General features: G+C 43.7%; 1 protein-coding gene across 1 annotated transcript; it reads right to left on the minus strand.

Annotated features, from left to right (window-relative positions):
• Window positions 1–3,163: 3,163 nt before the first annotated feature.
• LOC124672742 lies at window positions 3,164–10,108 on the minus strand. The gene is made up of 3 exons (XM_047208917.1): window positions 10,002–10,108; window positions 3,959–4,173; window positions 3,164–3,568 (listed from the first exon to the last, which is right to left on the minus strand). Exons 2-3 carry the CDS (start codon window positions 4,157–4,159, stop codon window positions 3,164–3,166), a joined length of 606 nt encoding a protein of 201 aa, XP_047064873.1. The 5' UTR covers window positions 4,160–4,173; window positions 10,002–10,108.
• Window positions 10,109–11,376: the final 1,268 nt, after the last annotated feature.

Genomic DNA, 11,376 nt, shown 5'->3' on the forward strand with positions numbered 1-11,376 from the left:
AGTTTGAAATGTCGAATTTGAATTGTTTGAATGGTTCCTCGTGCCCTAAAACTGCATCATCTTGCAATGCACGTGTGGAAAAAAAATACATCGCCTTGTAAACCAAAAACTTCAAAGATGGTGTAAAAACCATTTTTGATGATATAAAATTTATAGAGCACCTGTTTGTAATGTTGTACTTTACATCATCTATCTATTGAAGATGCTCTAAGGGCATGTACAGCGCTTACGCGGAGGCGCCAGGGATTAATTCCTGGCCGTTTCGCCCCGTTCCCGGCGATTTTCCTTGCGTCGATGCATAATTAAGAGTCTCGCGCTAGGGAAGCAAGTGCAAAACTCAGCCACCAAGCGGCCGGTGCTTATCTATTTGCGGTAACTGATTACTTAAGCGCCTATGAAGGAGGCCAGCGTTGTACATGCCATAAGTAAGTACCTTTTTAAAACGCAAGTTTCAACTAAAGGAGCACGTGGTGCACAGAATCCTCAGTCGATTATTATGTGGGTCCTATTTTGGACTTTGTCACTCTATCATGTTTCTAGTACGTGGATCCTATTTTGGACTTTGGTCACGGATGACGTGTACCGTGGACCGATAAGCTAGCACCGGCTGATCTGCTGCGTGCTCGTCAACATCCCTCCAGTCCAGTGCATGAGTGATTGAGTGCACGATCAACCCGGTAGCTAGCTAGCGTGGAGACGTGTAGCCATCTCTTACCGCGCCGCAAGGGACATCCTTGGACACGACTCGCTTCTTTTTTGTCCGCTCTGGTATGGCCAAGCTACCCCGGATGTCCACCAAAACTTGTCACTACGTTGAAACTTGGACTACAAATCGTGCACGATCGCAACTTTCTCGGCATATTATCCGGGTCACCACGATGTGACTGCCGAAGGCTCACACCTTACGTTCCTGGTAGGTTGCCTAGCTCTAGTGTGCTCTACGTACGTGCACAATTTTTTCAGGACCGCGTAAATTTGTGTTATTTCTACACTTTCGGTCAGAATGTTTAGCCGTTTGCATAGTTGGTCTCATCCGTGTTCGACTGAACAGATACGTCTCGTGTCATTTACTCTTCACGCGTACCCGTCAAAAATGAATTCTTCCTGCTGTTGTGGGCCTTTTCCGTTTCTATGTGTTTAGGCCCACCTCAGCGGAGGCCCACCCATGAATCGTCAGGCCGGAGGACAAGGCTCATTGCTCAACCCGTAACTGAAGAAGGCCAACATCGCGATCCAATTTAGCTCGCAGGAGCTGATACACTTTGGAAAAAAAAACACGTTTGAATTTATTTTTTTAATATTGCATGCCTACGACACTACATATGTTTTTTTTAGGGAGAAAAACTTTATCATAGCTCACAAGAGTTTACAAAGTTATGATTACATAATTCCCTAAAAGCCACTGGAACGGGAGCATACCAAATACTGCTACTATTCCTGTTCCTAGCAAGTTGAGCTAAATTATGGGCAGCTCCATTACATTTTCTCCCAATTTTAGAGACAACACATGCGGGCATGATCCATTTGAAGACCTCAATGTTATTATACACCTACCAGCTCTTCGAGACGTTTGGGGTCAGACTATTAACGGTAGACACTGCCACCAAAAAAAATTCTAAACTTGTACAAGACACAAACATTGACATTCTTAAAAAAAAAGTTTTTTAGAAATGTATTAAGCATTTTCAAATGTTTTTTTTTGGTAACGTGAGCATATGCTCCTAGCACCGCATATGTTTTTCTCTGCCGCAACTGTCGACTCTCACTAGCGAGTGTGTCATTTTGGAGTATGGACTACATGGAGCCTGCTTTTCGAATCTTTTTAGAATCAACGTTTTGAAGTTTCAAAAAATCCGGAAACAAAATCTTAGATGTAGATAATGATGATTTCTATCTGTGCGCAAAAAAAAAACCAATGCGAAATATTTTGTATTCTAGGCTGTGTAAAAATTACAAATTTTAGATCTAAGGTACTGAACAATAAAGAAAAATAAAAAATCATGAGATTTATTAGTATTTGTAATTTTGTGTTGGCCAGAATCAAACTATATCGCGTTGAGATTTTGCAGGTTTGTAGAATCAAATTTTCTCAACTAAAATGGGTTTCTTTCACTTTTTTTTGCACTGCACACCTATAAGGTCAAGATTTCGATAGGTTTTTACGTTGCCTTAAGGAATCAATGTTGTTTCCATAAGATCCCTTGACATCAATATGTAACCACTGCATACGTGAAGTATGGATAAACATGCCATCTCTACCAAAAAGAAAAAGTAACGCCCAGTAGATGTCCTCATGCAAACATCAAATAAAACAAGAGTATCTGGTCCGCTTTTCATACTGATTTGTCAAGTCTACTGCATCTCTTTCTTTCTTTTTTCCACGTTACCCACCACGAGTAGAATCGATTTCTATTAAAAGGCATAACGGAAGTAACGCTGCATCTCTTTCTTGTGACACATGTTCTACTTACTAACTCCTGGTCAGTTGACAGCTTTGTTAATTCAAAACTGGGCTCATCGAGCCTTCCATTTTTTTTAAAGCAGAATCTTAATTTAGTCAACGAAATAGTCACAAGAATTGAACCAAAAACATGTAAATACTGAAGTGATCAAGATAAAGCATTTGCTATCTTTCCTCTATTTATACCTGGGGGTCTTACATCGAATGTTGCAAATGGTTCCAGATGTTTGTGAGCCATCTATTAAAGCGTTGTATGTGTTGTTGCCGCCTGTTGGGTTGTTTTTTTCTGAGCTGACTGCCTGCTGGGTGGCTTGTTAGCAGAGAAGTGGTAAGCCATGAGGCAGGAAACAGAAAGGGCTAGAAGCAGCAATAAAGCTAGGGGAGTGAAAAGCTAAGAGGCAACATCAATAAATAAAAGTCTAATTAGAGACCCAGACCAGTCAGTAACAACATATGATTTGTGGTTCAACATACAGTGCATAACAGTAGAGGGCACATACCAGTATTACATCCCTGAACTGTACAGATAAAATCCAATCTAGAAACTTATTACGGACCAAGTTACCTTCACACCTAACTTAACGGCACCCCAATCAAATACATCACTCGGGAACCACCGAGGGATGGAGTAAATTTCTTAACAAGGGTATCCACACCTTCAGGTTCAGCTGAAATAAACAGCACCTCATCCACACGGACAGCCTAGGACACGACGCAACAGTTCGATAACTCGACTACCATCGAAGAGGTCACCGCACCACAAGCTCTGCTATCATGAAGCAACATCCTATCATGAATTCTTGTGGTGTGAGCTGTGATTTTACCCTTGAAATCTCCCTTGAGAACTTGAAATTCCACAGTAGCCTCCGTTGCTTCTTTAACTAGTGCATATCTCACCTCCACGGTGCCGAGGCTGCTCTCAAGGGTGCAGCACTGAACCTCAGTCGTGGGCACCCGAGGAGCCACTCGGCCATCAATGTCAAGCAATCCTATGCTAAGTTGTTTATCCTTCCCTTGGCCAAGCTTCATCTTAAGATCGACCTCAATATAAATATAGTCCGTTAGGACAAGTCCTCGACTTGGGCCAGTTAAGATCAATGATTGATCCTATGAAAATAATACATAATAGATTAGTGGTGAGCAAGAATACTGCTGCAATGACAGTAAGAAGCAGCTACTGTGATCTGCTAGCTAGGTGAGACATATTGTGTATATCATGTGCTAGACTATAGCCAAATAGCCAAACAATATAATCTATTCCTACCAAACATCAATCTTGCCAATTTTTCACACACTGCCAAGTGGCAACACATATGATGTGCACAAGCATCATTTTTTACTTACATTTTATCTCAATAATAATTAGTGCTAATGATTCATCTGAAGTTAAAATGTGTTCCACAGACTATAAAAACACATGCACATGTCTACTAGCAAGCAAACTGAGCACATTGTTGAGCAAACTGCCAATCGGAGGCTTTTGAGAAAATGTTGTACCTCTGAATTAATGAGCTCAGAATCCCTTCTGGTCGGGCGGTAGAAGAGATAAATGCACTTCTTGTCGAGGTTGTCTCTAAGAATAATATTGCCATATACATTAAGCGGGAAGCCTTTGTCTGAGGAAACTATCTTGACCGATAATACATTTATAGAATTAAAATATGCACGATCGTGTATCCGCTTGCCGGTGTTTCTCATGGCAAGTATAGGCGCTGCGGAAACAAAAGCAGAACAACATCATTCATATGATTTTGGGAGAATAAACAGAAAGGATCACAACAAGGTCAAAGAAAAATTAAAATGTCCATGTATAAAAATTGAAGACGGACACTACCGCAGGAAAAGCAAAAGCATCAGCATTCAAATTATTTTGGGAGAATGAACGTACAAGGGGAAACAAGGTAAGTGCAAAATTAAAATGCTCTTCTATACAAAGTTCTGTTGAGAGGAGAATTGGTTATTTATCCAAAACTTCACCATCCTTGGATCATCTACCCAAAGTTCACTAAACATTGGCAAAATACTAGCAAGGACTTAAAAGCAAAATAAGAATTACACCAGGACCCTAACTAGAGCTGGTCACGAGAGGTGGTCACGAAGCACAAGGATAGGATCTATTAGATGGAAACCCACCAGTTCAGCATACGTGCGCTTTGAGTCAGCGCCGTTCCCGGCGACAGACCAATCACCTCGGCGCCAAGAGACGCCTCGCAGCTGTACCAACACCATCCAAGCTTCATCAACATTGTCCGACCGCGATCGCTGCCGTTGTCGCCGTCCGCATGTACGTCTCGGCGCTCTGCGCCTTGATCGTACTTCCCGGCTCCATGCGCCTGTATGTCTTTGATTCCATCTTAATTCTGCTATTTCTAATGTTGTTGTACTGCCGGACTAGCGCCTTTGAAAATTCGTTGGTCAGTATAGGGCGAGTCTGACACTTGATTAGTATTCTTCAGTCAGAGATAGTCGATGAACTAATTCATATTGCTTTGGAGCCTCATGGAAGCCATATACTTGCTTGTGATTAGCTTGCTTGTGATTAGCTGTAGCAAACCCATGGAAATTTGCATGCTTGCATATAAATGCAAGCCCACGCGTACGTGCATGCACATTTGCACGTACATAAAGATCTAATTTGGGACTTTGTTTTTTATTAATATATAAATGGATCGTATGTACTATCAGCATAGAAAACAACAGTTAGTAGAGGTGAGATGCAACAATTTGTTCTTAAAAAAAAACTTTTGTGTTGTGTAGGACATGTCGGACACTAACGACAATGTTGGAGATAGTGATGCTAATGCATCGACAACAGGCTTTGGGACTGTGGACTGGTCAAGTCTTGTCATTGAACAAAATGATGCTGTTGGATTTAATTCTGTTCGCTTTTCTTGGTTTGAGGGACGAGGATGAGCAACCAATGCAAGCAACTTCGTTGAATGATACAAGTGTTGATGGCACTAATATTGATGTTGCAGGCAACACGAATTATGAAGATGTTGACACGGAAGGTGCAGCCATCCCAATTGACGATCATGTATCTGAGGAGGAGAACATCGATTATGACATGGATAACCCAAATATGGAGGAAGGCAGCAAGTTCCCTTCCATGGAGATATTTAGAGTGGCAACACCTTCCCTTCCATGGAGTTTGACATAGGGACTCTAAGATCTGAACTGGGTAGGTTTGAGGGTAGTTGTAAAGCTGAAAGATGCAAGTGGAAGATTAAGGCTAAAAAGGTGCAACACGAGGGTGCTATCATGGTACTGAACCAACATCTGACTAATGTTCTTTTTAATTGATCTCTTTATTTATCATATGTTATTACTTGTAGTGATTCTCTTATTATTTACATGTACTTCTAGTTGCAAGTGACTAATGTAGGGCCTGAACACTATTGTCTTACTAGCAGCAGGAAACCATCTAGTATGGCATCTCAGAGTTGGATCGCTGATAGGGCACTGCCTATATTGAGGAAGAAGCCTGAAACGACTGCCGCGGAACTGCAGGAGAAATTGGAATAGAACTTCGGTATCATACTTAATTATTGGACAGTACGGAAGGCGAGAGAAAGAGCAATGACTAACCTCTATGGTACATGGGAAGAAAGCTTTCAATCGCTTTATAGCTTGAAGGCTGAGACTGAGCTAAGGTCTCCAGGGAGTGTTGTTGAGATTGACACTAAAGATGTCGATGGAGAAGTACACTTCAGTAGATTGTTTATTGCAATCAAGCCTTGCATTGATGGATTTTTGAGTGGTTGCAGAACATACATAAGCATAGATTCGACACATTTAAATGGCAAGTGGAATGGGAAACTAGCCGTGGCTACAACTTTGGATGGACATAATTGGATGTTTCCAATAGTTGATACGAAAACTACTGAAACTTGGACATGGTTTATGAGTCAGCTGAAGAGGGCAATAGGGCCCCCCTCTATTGGCTGTGTGCACAGATGCTTGCAAGGGTTTGGAGAATGCACTCAAGGTTGTTTTCCCCAATGATGAGAAAAGAGTGTATTAAGCACCTTTTTTTCGAAATGGGAGCATCGCCCCAGCCTCTGCATCCAAAGGATGCACACATCTTTTCTTTATTAAATTATTCGCAAAGCCTTACAAGGGAGATACAAAGATCAACTCGAAGCCACCTTTCCAGCGACAACTCGCTATATCTACAAGAGCGATGAAGGGGGTGACCATGAATAGGGCCATTACCCTGACAATACACCAATGCATATCATCTAAAACTGAATGCCTTCCCAAGCCGCTCATTGGCGGGTGAGAAGCACAACCAGTCAAGCGGACCCTAAGCGCACACCATTACACATGCCACAGAAATCGCTACCGCCGTCTTCCTCGCACCCATCTTCAAGAGGGATCACCGCATTGACCTTGCCAGACCTGTCATCGATGTCACCATGACGCCAGACAGCTCCACCATCCTGCACGCGTCCAGCAGTCCACGCCCGTCTTCGATACCCTGCAGCTCCACGCCGTCGAGAATCATCGACGTCAACGTGGTAGATGAACACCACTCCACCAAGATCTACCTCCATCCAGCCACTGCTCCAAAAACGATGCCCCAAGAGGTAGAACGACGCAGGAAGCGCCGTCATCATTCGATCCGAGAGACCCGGATCTAGGATTTCCCCCGGAGCAGCACGAGTGAGTACCCGCAGACTGCGACAACGATGCATTCAAGAAGGAAGCGACGCTTAACGCCACCATCGCCCGCTAATCGTAGCACGGTTTTCACCGACAGCCGCGAGTCCCCAACTCGGCAAGAGCAAGCGGAGAGGCTAGCAAAGATGATGCCTTCCCAAGGGAACGACGCCAATAGCCGCCGCCATCATCCGCCAAGAACGATGTCAAGGCGCGGTTTTCACCGGTGGCCCCTTCACCGCTAGCTTGTCGTCGACTAGATCTTCATCGCCGGAGTAGACGGATCTCGTGATCCGCCACCCCAGCAACCAGCCGACCTCCTCCGGCAAAGAGGAAGCCACCACCGCCAAACCCGGATCAGATCCTGGGCGCCCTCTTTGACTCGGAGATAGCCAAGAGGAAACCCTGCAACCGCCGAGGTCAGCAGCACCGCCGCCCGCCGAGGCCCAAAGGGCTCGGGGCCAACGACCACCACGAACATCGCCGATGCGTTATCTCCCCAGTCGCCGCCATCTCGGATCGCTGCTGCTTGAAAGGAGTGGAGGGACGCCGCCGCACCCCGATCGCCAGGCTGAGGAAGGCCGCCGCCGCCGCGCCGCAGGGGCTTTGCCCGGCGACGCTCCGGGCGACGGCGGGGGAGAGGAGACCACGCAAAGGAGGGCTAGGGGAGGGAGGAAGGGGCGCGCCGACGCGGCGCGTCGGCCGGCGCGCGGACGCGACGGTTAGGGGACGCCTTCTAGAGCACCTAATACAAAATTTTGTTAAGAAATTCTGTGGTAAAGTATATAACCGCATGTGGCCAGCAGCTAGAACATATGAAAGAGAGATATTTGATCACCACATGGGCAAAATATTTGCAGCAAGCGTTAACGTAGCACCATACCTACTGGAGTACCATAATTTGCTATGGATGAGGTGTTTTTTTAGCTCTTGCAAATGAAATGTTCATTAATTAACTCTTGTTGCACACACTTAATTCATCTTGCTTTTTCAGGTGTGGGTTTAATCCAAATAACAAGTGTGACTCCATAACTAATAATCTTGCTGAGACATTTAACTCTTGGATTAGGGATATAAAGGATTTACCTATTTGCACAACTAGCTAACAAGTTGAGGGGGGAAATTATGGTGCTTTTTAAGAAGAGGAGAGCAATGGGAGCAAGGTTGCAAGGTAAAATACTACCAGCTATAATACAAGAGTTGAATGTTCGTTCTAGAGGATTAAGCCATCTTAAGACGGGTGCATCTAGCGAGTGGAGTGCCGAGGTCAAAGATACTACAAAAAATGACCTTCGGCATGCAGTGCAGTGCCTTGCACATGACTATACTTGTCTAGAATGGCAGCACACAGGCAAACCATGTCAACGTGCATTGGTTGTATTAGCTGCACAAAATATCAAATTGGAAGACTTTGTGCATAGCTACTATTCGGTGGCGAGATTCAGAGAAGCATGGGGAAATAGAACCACTAACAAGCAAGCCTCAGTGGCCTAGTGTTGATCCTGGATTTGTGTTGAAACACCAATATCCAAAAGAGGGAGAGGGAGACCTAGAAAACTGAGGATCAAGGCATGTACAGAAAGTGGTTATCAAGGAAAGAAAAAGCTTCAAATGGGAGGCAAGAACAGATGCAAATGATGTCAAGAGTTAGGACATAGGCAAGCTGGTTGCCCTTTACTTGGTACAAAGAAAAGGTACAACGCTCCAAGTAGGCATTTTGTGACATCTTATCCCACTTTTATAACTAATCTGTACATAGTCCTTCTACACCTATGAGGACGTATCTCCTGGTCAACCATCAATAAGCCCTAGACGTGTTACAAGAAGGTGATATTGAATTGCCAACTCATTTTTTCTGTAGCCTTTGCATTATTTGTGACATCTTCCTACATTTTTTAAGCCAATCCACTCTTTTTGGAGATGGGGGGTCCCAGCTAGCGTCCACAACATATCCAGCAAGGACTCCGACAAAAGTAAAGACACAAATTGCCAGGAAGATTACTCCTAGGAAGAAGAGGAGAATAAATTAAAACTCGTTATTCTTCGATCGTTTTGTGATGTGTGAGCTTGACTATATTTTAAATTTTCTTGTGATGTACACTCGTCGCAGCTCTATTTTCTTTTTTGGTGAACTTGTTACTACAGAGTTTTCTATACATATATGCCTATGAATGCTATCCATGGTGAACACCTTCATTTGGTCGGATAAATTTAGTGCACATATTCTTCTTTATTGCAATGTTATCGATCAGCTTTTAAATCAAGCCAAGGATCAGTGGTCTCACTCTTCCTGTTGGTATACATGGCATACGTGGTGAGTGTCCAGTCACGGTATACAAAAAAAAAGGTAGTAAATCATTAGTTGCTGACAACAGAATGCACGCTGGTACATGAGTTTTGTTAACAGGTGGATGCCATCCCAGAGACTGAACGCTTTGTGAACAGCTTCAGTTAGGGTCCTGCTCAATTCTTATTTTGCTTTCAAGTCCTTGTTGGGTATTTTGCCAATGTACAGTGAACTTTTGGTAGATGATCCAAGGATGGTGAAGTTTTGGGTAAATAACCAATTCTCACTTTGTTGAGAATGAGTGGTTCATGTACTCATAGGCTTATCTAATCATGGAGACTGAGTTACGCACATTAATTCAAATAAAACAGCTACTTGCGAAAAAATAGATATGAATTACCGTAGTTGATGTATTTGGTAGTTAGTGGATGAGGACTTGGGTTTTTGTTGCGGTGATGAGGACTTTGGTTAAGCAATGGGAGTATCATAGATATCAATTACACGCAGACTTGAAGATCAAACCAGACAAATAAAGCGAGTTGCTCATCAAAATCGAATAAAGGGGATGCAGATGGTAATAATTGGACATACATATCTCGTTGAGGTTGAACTTGGAGAAATCCGCGAAGGGGAACCGGGTGTACTCCACACGCTTGGTCTTGGTATTGTACTGGCGGATCGAATTGACGACCTCTTCGTGTTTCTTTCGTCTCCAGACGGCCTCCTCCTTCAGCCGTTTCCTCTCCTCCGCCCGCCGCTTCTCCTCCTCCGCCTCTCGTGCCTTCTCCTCGGCCTCCCGCCGCCGCCTCTCAGCCGCCGCCGCCGCCGTCGCCGCAATCTCCGCGCACACCTCCTCTTTGCTATCATAGAACAAGGGCAGCACGCAGCGCATCTTCTCGTCGTCTTCGTCCTCCTCCGGGTCTAAAGAGTTCTCTTGAAACGTCCTCTCCAACGCCTCGAGCTCCTTCCGGGTAGCCATGGCCCATGGGTGACCTGCCTGCAAGCCCTCAGCCGTCGACGGTAACCCAGTCCTGATTTGTTCGCGACTCAGGAATCGGGATGGTGCCGCTCTGGACCGGGCCTTCTTACCGTGGCCCGTGGGTTGCCAGGCGTGAAGCAGAGACCATCCTCAAAGGAAAAACAATGACCGTGTCTGGTTGGGCGTTTCCTATACACCGACCAGGTCGGCGTGTACCGCACGCGGTACGGGTCGGCCCAGTTAGGTGCTGGCCATTTTTTTCTGTTTCTGTTTCTATTTTCTTTTCTTTTCTGTTTTTTATAAGATTTAATTTAGAACGTTAAATTTAGAAAATTTATATTAGAAAAACAATTTTTAAAAAATAATATTTTCGAAAAGTATGCAGATTTTAAATTGTTTAAATTTTAGATGAATGAATTTTGAAAAAAGTGTTTAAGTTAGAAAAATGATCAAATTTCGAAAAAACAAATTTTGAAAGATGTTCAAAGTTGAAATTTGTTCAAATTTGAAAATCGTTCAATTCAGAAATTTGTTCAAATTGAAAATCATTCAATTTTGAAATTTGTTCAAATTCAAAAATTATTTAATTTGAAAATCATTCAAATTTGAAAATTGTTCAAATTTGAAACTGTTCAGATTCAAAACAGAGAAAAAATAGAAAGAAAAAATGAGAAAGGAAAAAAGAAAAATAAACTGGGCATGGCGAGGGTGTGCGGTGGTCCGCCCGAACCGGCCTGGTCGGGACCTGGTCGGTGGACAGGACCTCCCGGAGGACAAGGCTCATTGCTCAACCCGTAACTGAAAAAGGCCAACATCGCGATCCAATTTTGCTCGCAGGAGCTGATACACTTTGGAAAAAAACACGCTTGAAAAATGCTTTTTTTATATTGCATGCCTACTACACTGCATATGTTTTTTAGGGGGGAAAAACATTTCATAGCTCACAAGAGTTTACTACATACTACCTCCGATTCAAGGAATAAGGCG

Source organism: Lolium rigidum, chromosome 7 (genome assembly GCF_022539505.1).
Source record: "Lolium rigidum isolate FL_2022 chromosome 7, APGP_CSIRO_Lrig_0.1, whole genome shotgun sequence".
NCBI classification, from domain to species: domain Eukaryota; kingdom Viridiplantae; phylum Streptophyta; class Magnoliopsida; order Poales; family Poaceae; genus Lolium; species Lolium rigidum.